Raw genomic sequence first — 17631 nt, 5'->3', positions numbered from 1 at the left:
CCGCCACCCGCAAGCCCCGCAGCCAATCAGCGGCGGCCGGGGCGGTGCAATGACCTCACCGAGTTCTACTCTGTTACCCCTCCCCCACGTGGTTGTTGCTGTCGGGAGCCGGGAGTAGGGAAGTTTGCGGGGGGGAGGGGAGGAGAACGAGTGATGTCACCTTTCCCCCTCTTGATTGGCTGTAGGGTGGCCGGGACTATGACCAATCAACAGCCTCCGAAAGTCCGGCGCGGCCCCGCAGAAAGCCCTGTTGCCACCGGGAGGGGAGAGAACGTGCGCGTGTGGGGAGGCGCGCGCTGCCGTGGAGTAGTGAACGCGCGGGGCCCGGGGCTTGGGGACCCGGGGGGACAAGTCTTGTCTTCCAAGACTTTGGCAATTAGAGCGGTGCAGTTTTCTGGCAGCTCGGGCCACGAGATGGGAAAATACGGCGCTTCGTGAGGCTTCACACCAGATTCCCCTCACACTACTTTCTGTGGAGAGCTGCTTTGTGGGTGTTCGCACTTGGCGGAGCGAGACTTTTATAAGGTCTCTTTACTAAGGGTGGGGGGGCACGTTCACACGAGGTCGGGAGGAGAGGGATATGCCCCGTCGGTTGTAGATTCCCGCCGCCCAGACACAGGGTTTACCCCAGGTGTGAAGCGGTCTGCAGTGCGCGCAGACTCTCCGCAGCATTTGCCAGGACAGAGGGTAATGGGGAGCCGTGACCGCGGGCCTCAGCCGAGGCTTCGGCCACCCGTGATTGGTTCCCAGTATGCGCACGGGATTCACACCGGCTGTGAAGGAAACCCACCCAGCCGCCTGCAGGGGCCATGCTGTGCAACATTCCCGCGGCCGGTGACATGTGGCCAGTTCTCCGCGGGGCTGGGAAGAAATATCAGGGGTCCAGGGGGTTCCTTGAGTTTAAGGGAGATTCGCCAGGAGATCTGCTTTGAGAGAGGGGAAATTCCACTGTCTGCAAGTTCACACCGAGAAGGATTCTTACACAACCTCTTACGCTGTTTTCTATTATGACTTGCATCTACTATTTTATAACGGTGGTATTTTATACTATTTAAGTAACATTCTAGAAGAGTGTGCACTTAAACATGGCGCAGGCTTTGTGGGAACTTTTACAGGGCAGTTGAGACTGGGTCCGTGCTGGGTCTGAGGGAAGTTTATACTCATCAGAGGGTTCCCATTGCCTACTTTTTGTAGATCTACCTTGGAGAACGGTTCACCCTGGCACAAAAGGGGCTCATAGTACATGGCAATGTTCCCTGTTCTTCACTGTGTTGTGGGTAGGTGACTTCATACTGTCCGCAGGGAGACACGCCCTGGGTGGGAGTTCACATTGCCCATGGGAGACTGCTGGGTTAGAGGGAGACTTCCATTGATGGGGATGGTGTTTCACGGTCCACAGTCAGTTCACATCAGGTGCGAGCGAGAATCCCACTGTCCGTGGGGATGTCTGTCCTGTCCACGAAGGAACTCATCCTGCCCAGGAAGTAGTCGGCTGTGGTGAAAGGGGCCTCTGCTGTCCCATTCAGGATTGTCTTGGCTGTGGCGAGTTTACAATGTCCACAAAGGAGGGGCACCCAGGTGGCTCAGTCGATTAAGCGTTCTACCCTTGGTTCAGGTCACAATCACAGGGTCATAGCATTGAACCCCACATCAGGCTCCATGCTCTGTGCAGATGGAGCCTGCTTGTCCCTCTCCCTCTGCTCCTCTCTCCCTTTCTCTCTCATAAATAAATAAAATCTAACACACAAACAAAACAAAAACAAAAGCCAGCGTCCACAGAGGAATCATCAGTGCTTACTGGAGTTAATAAGCATGCACGAAGGAGAGAGACCTGTCCACAGGAATTCATGCTGCCTAAGGCCTATTTTCCCTGTCACTGGGGAAAGGTGTGCACAGTGAGTTGTACCCATGCCCCTGGGAGAATTACATAAACTGTAGTTAACTTAGCTCTACAGTTCACTGCAATTACATTGTCCTGCGAAGGCGAGGGTGATGTTACAGGAAGCAGGATAATTCGGGCTTAGCCAGGCTGCTGGGGTCAAATCCAGCTGGGCTTCTTTCCTAGCTGTGTGACTATGGGAGAGTCATTTCAGACCTCTGTGCCTCCATTTCTACATCCATACAGGGATAATTATAAAAACAAAAAAACAGGGGCACCTGGGTGGCTCAGTGGGTTGGGCCTCTGCCTTTGGCTTGGGTCATGATCTCAGGGTCCTGAGATCCAGTACCAAATCCGGCTCTCTGCTAGGCGGGGAGCCTGCTTCCTCCTCTCTCTTTCGCTCTGCCTGCCTCTCTGCCTACTTGTGATCTCTCTCTCTCAAATAAATAAATAAAATCTTTAAAACAACAACAAAAAAATCTTTAAAACAAACAAAAAACAAAAAACAACATCTTTGCATGTTGTAATGAGTTAACACGTGCAAAGCATTTAGGATATTGTCTCCAGCAGAGCAGATCCTAAAAAAATGTTAGCTATTAGTGTGATTATCAATATTCAGGAGGTTATTACTGCCTGAAGAGTTTACGCTGTTTCAGTCTCACTGGTCACCTTGTCCTCACACTTTGTCTGTGTGCTGCTGGTGGTGTTGGTGGCAGGGCTTCAGGGAAGGAGTTCAGGGTTCAGCATAGCTTTGGGGTACTTGCCAATCTATCGGGAGGCATTCCTATCCCGTACTTGATGCCCCAGCTGTCACCATGTTTAGCTATGTTGTCTTGGGCTTGAAACCTAAGTCTCACTCTCCTCATCTGAAAAATGGGTATCATTGGAGTCCCTGCCTGATAAAAGCTGAAATGACAGTGAAAGCAGATGTTGAGGGGCGCCTGGGTGGCTCAGTGGGTTAAAGCCTCTGCCTTTGGCTCAGGTCATGATTTCCAGGGTCCTGGATTGAGCCCCGCATCAGGCTCTCTGCTCCACAGGAAGCCTGCTTCCCCCTCTCTTTCTGCCTGCCTCTCTGCCTACTTGTGATCTCTGTCTGTGAAATAAATAAATAAATAAAATCGTAAAAAAAAAAAAAAACATTTAAAAAAAAAAAAAGAAAGAAACAAAGCAGATATTGAAACCAGGGCCTTGCATGTCGTACATGCTCAGTAAATAGAAGTGGTGCTTTTTATGTGCCCTGTCCTGTGTTGGGACCTGGGAAATCCCTGACATTCACAAATTCACCATTTTGTGGTCTTTCCTTGGGGTCTCATTGTCTGTGACAGGTTACACCATCCTTCAGGGAGTCCTACTGTCTTAATACATCTGTGTTGAGGGGCATTTGGGTAAATTTTAATGGGAGAATTAGAATTTGGGGAGGGAGGGTGGATAATATAATCTATGAAGGTTACAAAGGCCCAAGAGGCTTAAATGGAACATGGGGTTTTTCCTTGTTTATGGAAAAGGGCTACATTATCAATGACTTATTAAAACTGACGTAGTGACATTGAGGTTTATTGCAACCAATGGATTTTTTTTTTTAAAGATTTTATTTATTGGGGCTCCTGGCTGGCTCAGTGGGTTAAAGCCTCTGGTTTCGGCTCAGGTCATGATCCCAGGGTCCTGGGATCCAGCCCCGCATAGGGCTCTCTGCTCAGCACAGAGCCTGCTTCCTCCTCTCTCTCTTCCTGCTTCTTTGTGATCTCTGTCAGTCAAATAAATAAATAAATAATCTTAAAAAAAAAAAGATATTATTTATTTATTTGACAGAGAGAGAGGGGTCACAAGTAGGCATGCAGGGGGTGGAGGCAGGGGTGGAGGAAGTAGGCTCCCCACTGAGCAGAGAGCCCGATGAGGGGCTTGATCCCAGGACCCTGAGATCATGACCTGAGCCGAAGGCAGAGGCCCAACCCACTGAGCCACCTCGGTGCCCCAACCATTGCATGTTTTAAAAGATTTTGTTTATTTGACAGAGAAAGAGAAAGAGACCCCACAGAAGCAGGGGGAGGGGCAGAGAGAGAAAGGGAGAAGCATATTCCCCACTGAGCACAGACCCTGATGTGGGGCTTGACCCCAGGATCCTGAGATCATGACCTCACCTGAAGTCATACCCTTAACTGACTGAACCCCCCAGGGACCCCTATTGTAATCGTTGTGAAATCTATGCTATACACCGAATGGTCCACTGAGAGAGATGGCACTGTCAACGCAAGGGTACAGCGTCCATGGGTTATATTGCATGAGGCTGTAGGACTATGGAGCTATACTATTCACATGAAAAGTCCCACCAGTGGGGTGCCTGGGTGGCTCAGTGGGTCGGGGCCTCTGCCTTCGGCTCAGTTCGTGATCCCAGGGTCCTGGGATCAAGCCCCATGTCTGGCTCTCTGCTCAGTGGGGAGCCTGCTTTCCCTTCCTCTCTCTCTCTGCCTCTGCCTACTTGTGATCTCTGTCTGTCAAATAAATAAATAAAATCTTAAAAAAAAAAAAAAAAAAAAGGCCCACCAGTTACAGAAATGACCCTACTTACACGCTTGTCTTCACTGCTCATGTGGGTTTACCTAGGTTGTACTAGTTGACCCTGTGGCTAGAGGAATTCACACAGAGTTCAACAAGCCACGCTGCCTCTTTGGCAGAGCACAGTAATGAGAGCTGTTTTAGGGGGACCCGCACGGTTTATTTGCTGTCCCACCATGTATATGGGGCTCGCACTGTTCATGAGCTTTATGCTGGCAATGTGAGGTTTACACCATTTATGTGGGTTGCCCTTTTTTACGAGGCTCACAAAGTTTATGAAGGCCATGCTGTTTGAATGGGGCTCATATCACTTATGAGGGTTACCCTACTTGCATGAGGTTTACGGGGGTCGTGCTGCCTGTCCTGGGGTTCACGCCATTTCTGAGCATTGTACTATTTGGGTTTCCACCGTCCATACGAGAGCCACCCCGCAAATGGGAGTTTGAATCCGTTTTGGGCTTTGTTCTGTCTGTATGGTGGGTTCCCACAGTGGGGTTATGCCTTCTGTACACGGACTCAGTTCATTTCAGCAGGTATGTATTACCAGACTGTTCTACGATACCCACCCGCCACCACCGGTATAGGCGCCAGTGATAGAGCAAGGCTAGAGGAGGGATTCAGATGACGAGTTAGAATTCTAATATTCTAACAATGTTAGAAACACTGTAGTTTCTAAGGGAACTACAATGACATAGAAATATATGTCACTTGAGAAAAGTGCCATGGAGAAAACGCAGGGGCCTAGTACGGGGGCTCCAATTTAAAATGGCGTGATCATGGGCACCTGGGTGGCTCCATGGGTTAAAGCCTCTGCCTTCGGCTCAAGTCATGATCCCTGGGATCAAGCCCCGCATCGGGATCTCTGCTCAGCAGGGAGCTTGCTTCCTCCTTTCTCTCTACCTGCTTCTCTGCCTACTTGTGATCTCTGTCTGTCAAATAAATAAATAAATAAAATCTTAAAATAAAATAAAATGGCGTGATCAGGTAGGGTCTTTATTGGGAAGGTGCTTTCTGAGTAAAAAGCCTGAAGGAGATGAAGGGCAGAGCTATGTAGACTTCTGGTGGCTTGGGGGGCTGCAGGGAGACTTACAAGCAAATGGAACAACACTGGCAAAATCCCCGAGGCAGGCATCTGCCCGGCCTGTTCAAGGAATCTCAAAGAGGCTGGGAGTGCAGCTGGCACAGAAATGGAGGGGAAAGGTGGGAGGCAAAGTCAGGGAGGAAGAGTCCTGCTGGTCAATACTGGGAGCTGGCTTTTACTCCAAGGGAACAGAGGATTGGGGACAGCACAGGGAAGTCAAGTGATTTACTAGAACCCCTCTGGCTGTGGGTGCACGCAAACTCTAGGGGCTGGTGGCAACCAGGAGAGCGCGAGGAGTCCCCAGACCAGGGGTGTGGTGGTGGCGGTGGTGACTAGGAGCTATATTCTCAAGCAGCTGAAAGTTCACCCCATGGGAGTTCCTTTCCAATCGGATGAGGGAGGAGAGAGAGTCAAGAGGACTCCAAGAATTTGAATTAGGCCTGAGCAGTTTGCAAAATGGCACAGCAGGTGCCCAAGATGGGGAAGTTTGGGGGGAGCGGATGGAAGCCATTTTGACTTGGCGAGCTTGAGAAATCCAAAGGGAGACACCAGTGAGGCAGTTGGGTGTGTGAGACTGGAGACCAGGGGTGAGTCCTATGCTGGAGAGAGAAATTCGGGTGGAACCAGCATCGAGAGGGCGTGTGAAAACATGGCGCTGGTGGAGATCACCAAAGGAACGAGCAACAGTTGGAGGAGAGAAGAGGACCCAGGTCTGAGCCCAGGGGCCCTTCAGCACTTTGATACTCTCTAATGGGATCACATTTTGTGTTTGAGGGCGTTCACCCTGTTGAGATGGCTGCATTCTCTCTCTGGGGTGATTCGTGTTATTTCTAAGGGAGCTACAATGTTCACACTGTAGTACCGGCTCACTCTCGCTCATTACAGGTGATGGGACTATGATTTTCATCATCCATACAGTTTCCTTTCCAGGAGTGAGGTCCGTGGAGTGTTGGGACTTCTTTGAGGACAAGTTCTGTCCTTGCCTTAGCCTGACAGCAACAGGATAAATGTTATCTGTGTCAGGATAGTAAACTGGAACAGGGAGTGCTAGGTCCGTGGGAGCCGAGGGCACCTTCACTGTCTAGACAGAGTTCTTTTCTCCCCGGAGCGTGTCTTAGGTCTTAGTGAGAGGCTGCACTTTTCACAAGCCCCAGGAGGCATTTGTGGAGGTTCTTCTAAGGGGGCGGGGGTCCCCGGAGGAAGAGGGTCCCCTTGTTCAGTGGAATTGATATGGCCTTGATTGGATGGCATGTCTTTAAGGAATGACCCGAGGTGATGGGTCCACTTTCCTTGAGGATGGCTCTCAGCGTTCATGAGGCAAGTGAACTATCCAAAAAGGTCCACACTTCTATGGTACAGTCGCATCAATCCCTGAGGGGTTACAATATCGGTGGATAGGTTTTCACAAACCACCAGAGGTCAACTACCCAAGGGACATTTTCACCAGGAATGCCCATTCTCTGTGATGGCCCAGACTCTATCACGAGGCGTGCCACCCTCCATGACTGTATGTCATAGAAACAGAAAGATTGAATTACCTGACTGGGTCATGGTGGGACTTATGCCATCAAGAGGCCTTTTCACACGGTCAGTACACTGTGTTTGTTGTCTGTGATTGGGGGTCTATACCGTGAGGGGTGCCTACATTATCTACGGGGTATATAGTTCGTTCTGCTACTAATTATTCCCAGTCTTTTCTGCATGCCCACTTCACATCTCCGATTTCTTAACACAACCTGGTCACGTAGGATCTAATAATATCCCCATTTTACAGATGAGGAAGTTGAGGCTTAAAGAGGCAAACTTCCTTGGTCTATGTCACAGACAGGAAATAGCAAAGTTAGGGTTGCAACCCAGGTCTCTCTTGTTGATGGGAGCGTGGCATCCCTGAAGTTGTTACAGACCTATTAGCTTTGAAACTCTTCATGGTCTTTTTCTGGCGGGGATGGGGGGGATGGACAGTAAATGCATTCCTAAAGCTGAGTGGTGAAGGGTGGTGTTTTCGAATGGGATAGGTTGGGTTCAAGTCCTGACTCCTAACACTTTCTGGCGGTAGGAATTTGGCAGACTGATTTCCCCTCTGAGCCTCACCTTCTTAATCTGTAAATGGGGATAACAATAGTAACTTCCCTCTTTGGGATTTTGTGAGCATCAAATGACAAGATGCCCCAGACAATGCTTGGCCCAGTGCCTGGCACATCATGAGCACCAGGAATTCGGGAGCTGTTATAATAACAATGATGGCAATTATTATTGCTGGACCACACAGCTCCCAGAGGGTTACAATATCCATGGGGGAGTTGCACTGGCCGTAGGCAAGGTTACATAATTCCCCAAGGAGGTGATGCTTCCCTGGAGGCTTTGGTCTCTACGGAGGAAGAGGCTAGAGACTTCTTTGGCGATGGTGACAGACGGCTCTAATGCATCTAGGAACGCAATGTGGGTTGAAGACCTAAGGAGTCAGAGTCTGACCCTCCTGACTCGTTTTTCCCTGCCCATCTTCTCAGTTTCAATTTCTCTGAGCATCACCCCCCAGCCCCTGCATTATTCCCCTCCTTTGGTACCTCCCAGTCTTCTTTGAAACTCACTCCAGGCTCTGTCTGTGGGTATTACTTGCTTCTATTTGCCCTCTTCCTACCCTGCTGCCGGCTCCAACTAGCCATCTGATCGCGCTGATTTCCTGTTTCCTGAAGCCTCAGGCTCCATTCATCCCTCCCTGCTACGGAGAACAGACTTAACACTGCCCTACGCACTGGCCTTCATCTTTAAACCCTACCTTCCTCTCTCCTGGCGATCCCCCAGTGCCCCCTGGGAGCACATTTGTTCAGACTTTGGTCGCCCCCTCGCATCCTGGCCCCACCTCCGGAACCCCCGCGCTGGTGGTGGAGGTGGGGGGTACTTCAGACACCAGCGTATTCCTCAGGACAGCTGCAGCCTGGGGACAGAGTCGGGGGGATGCTCCAGAATGCGTTCTCTCTGGTCACTTCCTTCCCAGCTGGGGTTGGGGATATCTGGAAGACCCCATCCCCGGAGGAGCGGAGAGCACAGCCGCCTCCCCATTTCCGATGCTGGGAAATGCCTCCCACCCATTCCACCCCACCCCTGGACAGCTGCCCCCATTCAGGGTCAGGGCTGGGGGGAGGTGGGGGAAGAAGGGTAAAGCCAGGGTGGGAAATGTGGTCTGGATCACCCTCCAAGGTCTTGACCCCGCCCCCTGCAGTGAAGATTCTGGCCCCTCCCGAAAGGTCCAGGCCTTTCAAAAGTTTCTGACCCCCCCCTCGATGACCACCTCCCCCCCACCCCCCTCCCCCGCCCTCTTACAAGCTCCCTAAACAAACTCTGGATTCTGCAGCAGGCAGGAGAGGAGGAGGGGCGGCAAGTCGCGAGTGCCGGGGACTTAAGTTATCTGCAGACTTGGAGCCTCGGAAAAGAGTCTTGACCCCCAGGACCCCATCCCACCCCCGCCCCCTCCTTCCTTCCTCCCCCGCCGCGCGGCCCCTTTAAGCCCAGAGCCGGCGGGTCCTCAGTGGCTGCGCGCCGGCGAGTGTGTGTGTGAGTGCGCGGGGAGGGGGCGGGCGCAGTGTCTCCATGGCGACGCGGCGGTGACGTCGCCGGCCGGGGGGGCGTGGGCGTCCCGGCCCCGGAGTGCGATATTAACCCGGGAGGCGGCGGCGGGGAGGGGAGAGGCTCTGAGAGGCGAGGCCGGGTGAATCGCCGAGGGCGGCCCGACGGGCGCGGGACGGGACGGGGCAGCGCGGGCGCCGGGAGCTGCGGCTCGGAGTCGGGGCGCCTAGCCCCGGGCCCCCCAGCATGAAGACCCCGGCGGACACAGGTGGGGGCGGGGGCAGCACGTGTGGGGGAGACTTGTTGCCCCGGGAAACCTGGCGGAGAAACTTTGGGGGGGCTGGAGGGTTCCGGGGTAGCCCGAGTGATCCCTAGTTCTGGAGGGACCCCCGAGCACTCGAGACCTGTTGCTTCTTGTGGCACAAGCGAGGGGTGCTGCATGGGACCCCCCAATTTCTGGGTCCGGGCGGAGTAGTGTGGGTGCTGCGAGTCCTGGTCCTCTCCCTGCTGGACCCCGAAAGCTGGGTTCTCGCCCACTCTCGGGATCACGGGGGTGGCGGGGTCCCTCCCCGCCGCTCTGTCACGTTGCACTCTGGGGGCCGGGACGTGTGCGGGGCGCGGGGGGGGGGCTGTCCACGGGGCCCGCTATACCCGGTTCCGCGCTGCGTGGTCCGGCCCATGACCTTCACCGCGGCGCGTGCCCCGCACCGGCTTAGCGGGGCATACGGGATGGTTTCTAGGAGGAGGGCGTGATTGGGGAGCCCAAGGCTCGGGGTCCGGGCTGCGCCGCCCCTCCCCCGCCCGTCTCCTCCGGCTCCTCCGGCTTCTCGCTCCCCCTCCCGCGCGGAGTCGCAAAGTTCCAAAGCGCAGCCCGAACGTTCGAAAAAGGAACTTTTTGTTTCCGACCTTAGAACGCGCGGCTTTAAGGTGGCTCCGGGGAGACCTGGGTACCCTCCTCCCGCGTCGCCGGGCCCCGGGGTAGAGGAGGGTGGGGAAGGTGGGGGGAGCCGCGGAGGCTCCCCCCTCGCCCCCCCCATCCAGCGCTTCTCTTTCAACCGGCCGTCTTTTCCCTCCGCCCCCCTCTTCCCCGCCAACTTGCTCCTCCTTAAGGGGCCAAGGTTCCCCAACCCCCTCCGTTGGCGGGCGGGGGGCAGGGGGATTAACCCCCCTCCCACTCGGACTTTCCCCCCTCCCCTCCCCCGCCGCCCCCGGGCTCGCGCCGGCTGGACTTTGCGCCCGAGCGCGCTGGGGGGAGGGGTCCCAGCCGCCCCCTACCCGTCTACCCCGTCGGAATCCGGCCTGGGGCGGGGACGGGGGAGGGGGAAGGGGGCCGGGCGCCGCTGTTCAAACTTGTTTCCTTCCCCCGGCGGCGGCCGCGGCTAGGGCTCCTGCGTGCGGGTGTGTGCCCCGACCGGCCCACCCACCCCGCCCCCCCCCTCGCATGGCGGGTGGGGTCGGCTCTTAAAGGGCTCCGAACAGTGCTCCAGCGCCTGGGGATTGGAGACGAGGAGGGGGGCAGGGGGGTGGGGCAGGGGTACGGAGTGCTGTAGGGTCAGTCACGTGCGTCCCACATACTCCCTGGCTCCCACAGGCTGTAGGGCCGCTGGGCCTTGGGGGCAGCAGGAGCCTCCTCGCCCGAGGAGGGGGCCTAGGCGCCCAGACATCCCCGCCTCGTCTTCCCTCCCTGCTTCGGGCCTTCTCCTGGTGGGACTGGCTGGGCCGCTCCCCTAACTCTGTCTTGGGGCCGAGCCGCGTGTGGATTCTCCGGCTGGGGGAAGGGGCGGGGGCCTGGAACGGCTTCCCCATCGGTCCATCGGTGCGTCTGTCCGTATGCACACCCCTCTATCCGATCCTCCATCCCGGCCCCTCTTCTTTCTGCCGCGGCTCTTTCCCACTTCCTGTTTTCTTCCCGGCTCTGGCGCCACCGAGGGCTGCCTGGAGTGGGGGAGGTGGTAGGGCCCCCCAGAAGGTCGGCGTGTTCTTCCTCTACCACCACCCCTCCCTTCCGACCCCTATAGTCCCTTTAAAAAAAAGTTTGGCCAGTTACGTGAATTTGGGGGGTGCCCAGGAGCTCGCCCCCCCCCCCCCCGCCCTTGGTTTCCAGTCTGTCTGGGAGAATCCCTACCCCGCCTCTGTGGGACCCAGGTGTGCCTTCTGGGACCCTGCCATCCCAACCCTTCCTGTCGGTCTACTGCCACCTCTCCACCCTGTCTCAAAATGTCCTGAGCACCTCTCTCAGTGTCAGCTGCTTGCTCCCTGTTGCAGCAGCCCCCATGCTCCAGAGGTCCTGCTCCGTGCAGGCCCGGTGGTTCCCTGTTGAAGCACGTGGACCCATACACAACACACACTCACACATGCTCCCCTTGCCCGTGCCTGGCTCCTGGCTCCAAGGCCTGGGGAACAGAGCCCCATTGAGACACCCTGACGTCACCCCTGCTCTTCTTCGCCCCGCAAAGCCAGGAACAGGCCCTCATGTATGCTATGTCCAATGAGGAAAGCCGGGTTGGGGTGGACCTGGGAATGGGGAGGGTCCCTGCCTGGAGTGGGATCCAGCGTTCTAGCCACAGAGGGGGGCTTGGTCAGGGAAGGGGGGGGGCGGTTAAGAAGGTGGCCGGAATGCAGCTTGAGGCCTTTCCAGAGCCCCCCACCTCCCTTCCGAGTTCCCTTTGTGTTGCATGTAGTCTCTCTCTCACTCCTTCTCTTCTGCAAAGTTTATTTTTAGCCTCCTGCTCCCCCGCTCCCAGGACTGTCGCTGCACACACGTTGCCTGGTTACCGGGACAAGGAGGCTGGGGCTGGTGGGCTGGGAAGGGTGGCTTTAATTTTTTGGGGGGGGAGGATGGAAGTCAGTATACCCCCCCAATTCCCGACTGCTGTCTCAGGGGCTTCCCCCCTCCCCCCTCAACACACACACTCCTGGGTGTGAGAGCCAGATTGAGGCTTAGGTGGGAGAAGCACAGAGCTTGGTGCCCTGAGTCGGGGAGGAGGTGTAGGAGCTTTTGAGAGGACTCAGAGGGTACGAGGAGCTAGTGACTTGGTAACTTGGGTTCCCAAGGGCCTTGGGGACCTGGATTCTCAAACGGGGTGAGAATAATGGGGTGAACACCTGGATTCCTATGAGAGTGATGGGGTTATGGATGCTGGGTTCTATGGAAGGCATTGTCCGGGTCTGTCACTTCTAAATGGAGCAGGGCTGCTGGTGTAGGACTCTGGGTCTGTGACCAGCTGGAGGGCTGGAGGTCGTATCCTTGGAGCCCTGAGGGGCTGGTTTGAGGCCAGGATTTCTGAATGGGGTAGGGACTGCCTGGGGAATGCTGGCCATCCCATTCTCCCCAAGGCCAGGGCTTAGGAAGCTGGGTCACTGTAGGGAACAGAGTCAGTTCTGGAATAAGAAGGGGTGGTCCCTGTGGGAGCAACTGTTGAGCCTCCATGTCCCCAAGGGGAAGGATCCCCTGTTGGAGTCCAGACTGCGGTGGAGTCTGAGGGGGGTTCACCATTGGCTCAGGCCCGGTTGGTACCTGCTTGAGCTGGGGCTTGATCCGGGGCCCAGGGGCCAGAGGCTCACCGGGCAGCCTGAGACTTGGGACCCCGCCCATCCTTAGCTGTCTATACCTTGGTCTTCTCCCTCTGGTGGCACCAGAGCCCCTGCCTTGCCTCCCCCTCCTTCTCTTCCTCCCCTTTCCTCCTCCCACCCCTCCATTACCGGCTGCCTAGTGCTGAATTATTGATGGCCCCTGATTACCCGGGGGTTTGGGAAATGACAACCGCAGCCCCCCCACACCCCCCCAGGCTGCCCACCCCCTCCAGGGACCAGCCAGCCCACCACCAACCTCTACCCAAGGTTAATGCTGGGGGCGGGTAGGCAGGTGGGCAGGGAAGAAGCTGAGGATGAGAAGGCAGAAGGGGGAACTGGCTGCAGCATTGCCTGCTCAGCCTCCCAGCCTGGGCTGGGGCCTTCCAGCCAGGTTGTGTCCATGTGCCTGGGTCCCGGGAGTGCAGTGCAACACAGAGGGGCTGGGGCTTGTGGGGGGGGCCTCTCTCAGACAGTCTGGGTTTCACTCTCCAGGGAAGACAGAAGCCTCTGTGTGTGCAAGCGCTGACCTCATCGTCAACCAGCCACCCAACCCCTCCTGGTCCTTTTAAGAAAAAAAAAAAAATCATCGAGTCCTGGGGTGGGAGTAAGGCTCTGGCAGGTTTTGGGAGGGAGACAGTGTTATGTTCTCAGGAGGGGACTGGAGCTGTGGGGTGAGTTGGGGGAGGGGTATAACTGTCCCTGAATGGGAGTTGGGGTTGGGGGGGGCTCTCTCCAACCCGCTGGCCACGTGTGCCCCTTCCTGCCCCTCCCCCCACTGGCAGCCCTGCCCGCTGGCCTGGCTTGGTGCCTGGCCCCCTGGCACTGGCCCCGGGACCCGCCGCCGACGGTTTCCTGTTTCTCCCGGTGTCGCTGGAGCAGGCTCCAGCTTCCCTCCCCACTCTACCCCCCCAAGCTCCCGTCTAGCCCCCTCACACACAGACACATACTGTCTCCCTCTAACTCGGGTCCTGACTTGGCGGAGGGGAGATGGATTTCCCCAAGTGGAGGGTGGGGTAGGAGGGTGGACCCTGGGAGGGGACCCAGAGCCTTGGACTTGGCGTCCTGACCCGGGGCCACTCCCCTGCCTCCCGTCCCCAGGGTTTGCCTTCCCGGACTGGGCCTACAAGCCGGAGTCGTCCCCTGGTTCGCGGCAGATCCAGCTGTGGCACTTTATCCTGGAGCTGCTGCGGAAGGAGGAGTATCAGGGGGTCATCGCCTGGCAGGGGGACTACGGGGAATTCGTCATCAAGGACCCCGACGAAGTGGCTCGGCTCTGGGGCGTCCGCAAGTGCAAACCTCAGATGAATTATGACAAGCTGAGCCGGGCCCTGCGGTGAGGAGAGGCAGAAGCCCCTGGGCAGATTTGGCTAGCCCCCACTGTTTGGGGAGCCTGTAGCCCATGGGAATAGGCTTTGGGTTTGATCCTCTGCCAAATTGTAGCTGTGTGACCACGGATGGGCAAGTCCCAAGCCTGCACTGAACACCTCTGTCCCATAGAGGTGTCCTAAGGGGAGAGATTGCAGTCCTGGGTGTGACCTCTAGTCTGGCCCTAGACCTGAGGGGAGAGCTAGTTCCATTCCTCCTGCTGCTTGGTTTCTCTCAGGTGGACCAGGGTTCTTAGTCCCTCTTGGTGAACTGCACTGGACTCCCCGGTCAAGGAACAGGGTCTAGACTGGGGTCCTGTGTCACCAATGATCCCATGTGTTCTGCGCCCACAGCTATTATTACAACAAACGCATACTGCACAAGACCAAGGGGAAACGGTTCACCTACAAGTTCAACTTCAACAAACTGGTGCTGGTTAATTACCCTTTCATCGATGTGGGGTTGGCTGGTGAGTTACTGTGGCTGGCGGCGGGGCCTCAGATAGAGGAAGGCGGGAATCTGTCTCTGGGTTCCTCCTGGGCCAGGGGGCTTGGCATGGGCATTGACAAACATCTTCCCTCTTCTGCAGGGGGTGCAGTGCCCCAGAGTGCCCCGCCAGTGCCGTCAGGTGGCAGCCACTTCCGCTTCCCTCCCTCAACGCCCTCCGAGGTGCTGTCCCCCACCGAGGACCCCCGCTCACCACCGGCCTGTTCTTCATCCTCATCCTCCCTCTTCTCTGCTGTGGTGGCCCGACGCCTGGGTCGAGGCTCAGTCAGTGACTGTAGTGATGGCACATCAGAGCTGGAAGAGCCGCTGGGAGAGGACCCCCGGGCCCGACCGCCAGGCCCTCCAGAGCTGGGGGCTTTCCGCGGGCCCCCATTGGCACGCCTGCCCCATGACCCTGGCGTCTTTCGCGTCTACCCCCGGCCCCGGGGTGGCCCTGAACCCCTGAGCCCCTTTCCTGTGTCGCCTCTGGCCGGGCCTGGCTCCCTTCTACCCCCTCAGCTCTCGCCGGCTCTGCCGATGACACCCACTCACCTGGCCTACACTCCCTCACCCACGCTGAGCCCGATGTACCCCAGTGGTGGCGGGGGCCCCAGCGGCTCAGGGGGAGGCTCCCACTTCTCCTTTAGCCCTGAGGACATGAAACGGTACCTGCAGGCCCACACCCAAAGCGTCTACAACTACCACCTCAGTCCCCGCGCCTTCCTGCACTACCCTGGGCTGGTGGTGCCCCAGCCCCAGCGCCCTGACAAGTGCCCGCTACCGCCCATGGCGCCCGAGACCCCACCGGTCCCCTCCTCGGCCTCGTCCTCCTCTTCCTCCTCTTCCTCCCCATTCAAGTTTAAGCTCCAGCCGCCCCCGCTGGGACGCCGGCAGCGGGCTGCTGGGGAGAAGGCTCCGGCGGGTGCTGACAAGAGCAGTGGCATTGGCATTGGCGGGGTCAGCAGCGCAGGTGGGCTGGCGGAGGGCGCCGGGGCACTGGCCCCACCCCCGCCGCCTCTGCCACCTCAGATCAAGGTGGAGCCCATCTCGGAAGGCGAGTCGGAGGAAGTGGAGGTGACTGATATCAGCGATGAGGATGAGGAAGACGGGGAGGTGTTCAAGACCCCTCGTGCCCCACCTGCACCCCCCAAGCCGGAGCCTGGCGAAGCACCCGGGGCAGCCCAGTGCATGCCTCTCAAGCTGCGCTTTAAGCGACGCTGGAGTGAAGACTGTCGCTTGGAGGGGGGTGGGGGCCCCGCTGGGGGTCTGGAGGATGAGGGTGAGGACAAGAAGGTGCGTGGGGAGGGGCCCGGGGAGGCCGGGGGACCCCTCACCCCAAGGCGCGTGAGCTCTGACCTCCAGCATGCTACAGCCCAGCTCTCTCTGGAGCATCGAGATTCCTGAGGGCTGTGGGCAGGGGGCCCCGGTCCCCCCACCTCCCATGCTTCTTTTGCTGCCTTAACCCCCCACCAAGTCCTGGAGGTGAGGACGGCTCTCTGGTGTCTTCCCTGTTTCCTCCCTTTTCCTGCCCCATGTTTTGTATAAAACTTTTAATTTCTTTTTTTTTTTAATGGTGAGGGTGGGTGGGTTCCCAGGCTGGGGGCTTCCCCTATCTGTGGGTTTCTAAGCTCCAGGCAAAGTGGGGGTGGGGGGGAGGGGAGTTGAGGGGGCCACCTCCATACTGGGGAATTTATATTTGAACTGAGGCGCTGGCCTCAATGCCCAGGAACGGTTTTTATTACAATCGCTTAGGAAGTAAAAGCCTTGTCTCCCTTCCTATTCTCTGCCTCCTGTCCCTGTCCCTTTCCACTCCCCGCCATCTTCAGCCCCGATCCTGCCTTCCCTGCCCCTCCAGGGGCCCTGAGTGCCTGGGTTTCTCATACCCCACAGGGTTGCAGCAGGGGAGGGAGGGACATTTTTATGATGAACCAAAAATTCCATGTTGGGTGGGGGGCAGAGGAAGGGGAGGGGTGTCGCCCATAGGCCACAAATCTACAAGTGCCTGCTATCCCTCTCCCACTCCCTACCCCAGCACTGGTCCAACCCCTTCACCCCCAGCTGCTCCTAGGACTAGCCCATAGGCAGGCGGGTGGGGGGGGGGTGGAAGGGGGTGCCCTGAAACCAAACTGGAAGCCCCCTCTGCCTCCTAGCTGGGGCCCCTGGGGTGGGGGTCTGTGGTCAAGCCTTATTCTGTATTGGGGATGGGGGGGAGGGAAGTTGGGGTGCTGCTGGAGAATGTATTCAAAACAATAAAACTTTGGGCCTTTGGATGTGGTGATTTGTCCTGGGTGCTGGGAAAACCACCAGGAGGTCGCAGTCATTGATTGCAAAAAGACAGGCGCCTAGACTGCTGCTCCAGTGGCTTTATGGCCAAAGGATCTAATCCCCATCCGAATAGGTCCAATCCAGGCCTGGGAAGTGATCGGACCCTCAGGGGGATGATAATCCCCAGGGCCTGATGGTAAAGGTCTGAGGCATCTGCTGGCCCTGTGATAGCTCCCCTGTTCCCGTGGGGATCCGCCAGTCCTTGGAACCATGCTATTGCCCCTGCTCTTTGGATCATCAGAACTGCTTTGCCTTTCTGCTGATTTGTGTTCAGTCCGTGTTCTCGTAACCTGGAACTTTGGCAACAGCCCTGCAGGGTCACTTGAAATGTAGGCCTTCCAGAGTTCCTTATTGGTCCTTCTGTCAAACCTAGGGAACTGTCCTCCACCAGCAAGTTGAGAAGAGACAGGCTTAATTCTGGTTGCTCCTGGTTGGCTTGCTGGGGACCCAGTACCTGATGCCAGGTTGGCTGCAGCGCCGTATCTCCTACAACCAGCAAGGTGGGGGCCGGTGGCTCAGTCAAAGGACTTGCTCAAAGCCCTAAGCCCAGGCAGGACACGAAATGAGGTCCATTTCTGAAGTCCATGTTCTTTTGACAACACCTTTGACTCCTAAGGCCAGGATGGCTGGCTCTAGATATGGTCTCCAGATCATAGGCTCTGAAAGTTGAGCTTGTAAAGTCAGCAGCTCAAACTGGAGAGCTTGATTCAGGGATGAAAGAATTGGGAGGAATTCTAGCTGAAAGCTGTCATTAGGAACAGCCCAACTCCTTCAAGTGCACTTGAGGTGCAGGAGGCCCAGAGAG

The 17631-nt window shown here is 56.9% G+C and overlaps 1 protein-coding gene across 1 annotated transcript; it reads left to right on the top strand.

Moving 5' to 3' along the window:
* Window positions 1-9196: 9196 nt before the first annotated feature.
* On the top strand, window positions 9197-16708 carry ERF (ETS2 repressor factor). Its single transcript, XM_059381521.1, has 4 exons — window positions 9197-9345; window positions 13749-13983; window positions 14369-14484; window positions 14605-16708. Exons 1-4 carry the CDS (start codon window positions 9324-9326, stop codon window positions 15903-15905), a joined length of 1674 nt encoding a protein of 557 aa, XP_059237504.1. The 5' UTR covers window positions 9197-9323; the 3' UTR covers window positions 15906-16708.
* Window positions 16709-17631: the final 923 nt, after the last annotated feature.

This window comes from Mustela nigripes, chromosome 17 (genome assembly GCF_022355385.1).
Source record: "Mustela nigripes isolate SB6536 chromosome 17, MUSNIG.SB6536, whole genome shotgun sequence".
Taxonomy (NCBI): domain Eukaryota; kingdom Metazoa; phylum Chordata; class Mammalia; order Carnivora; family Mustelidae; genus Mustela; species Mustela nigripes.
This window is presented reverse-complemented; position numbering and strand designations above follow the sequence as displayed.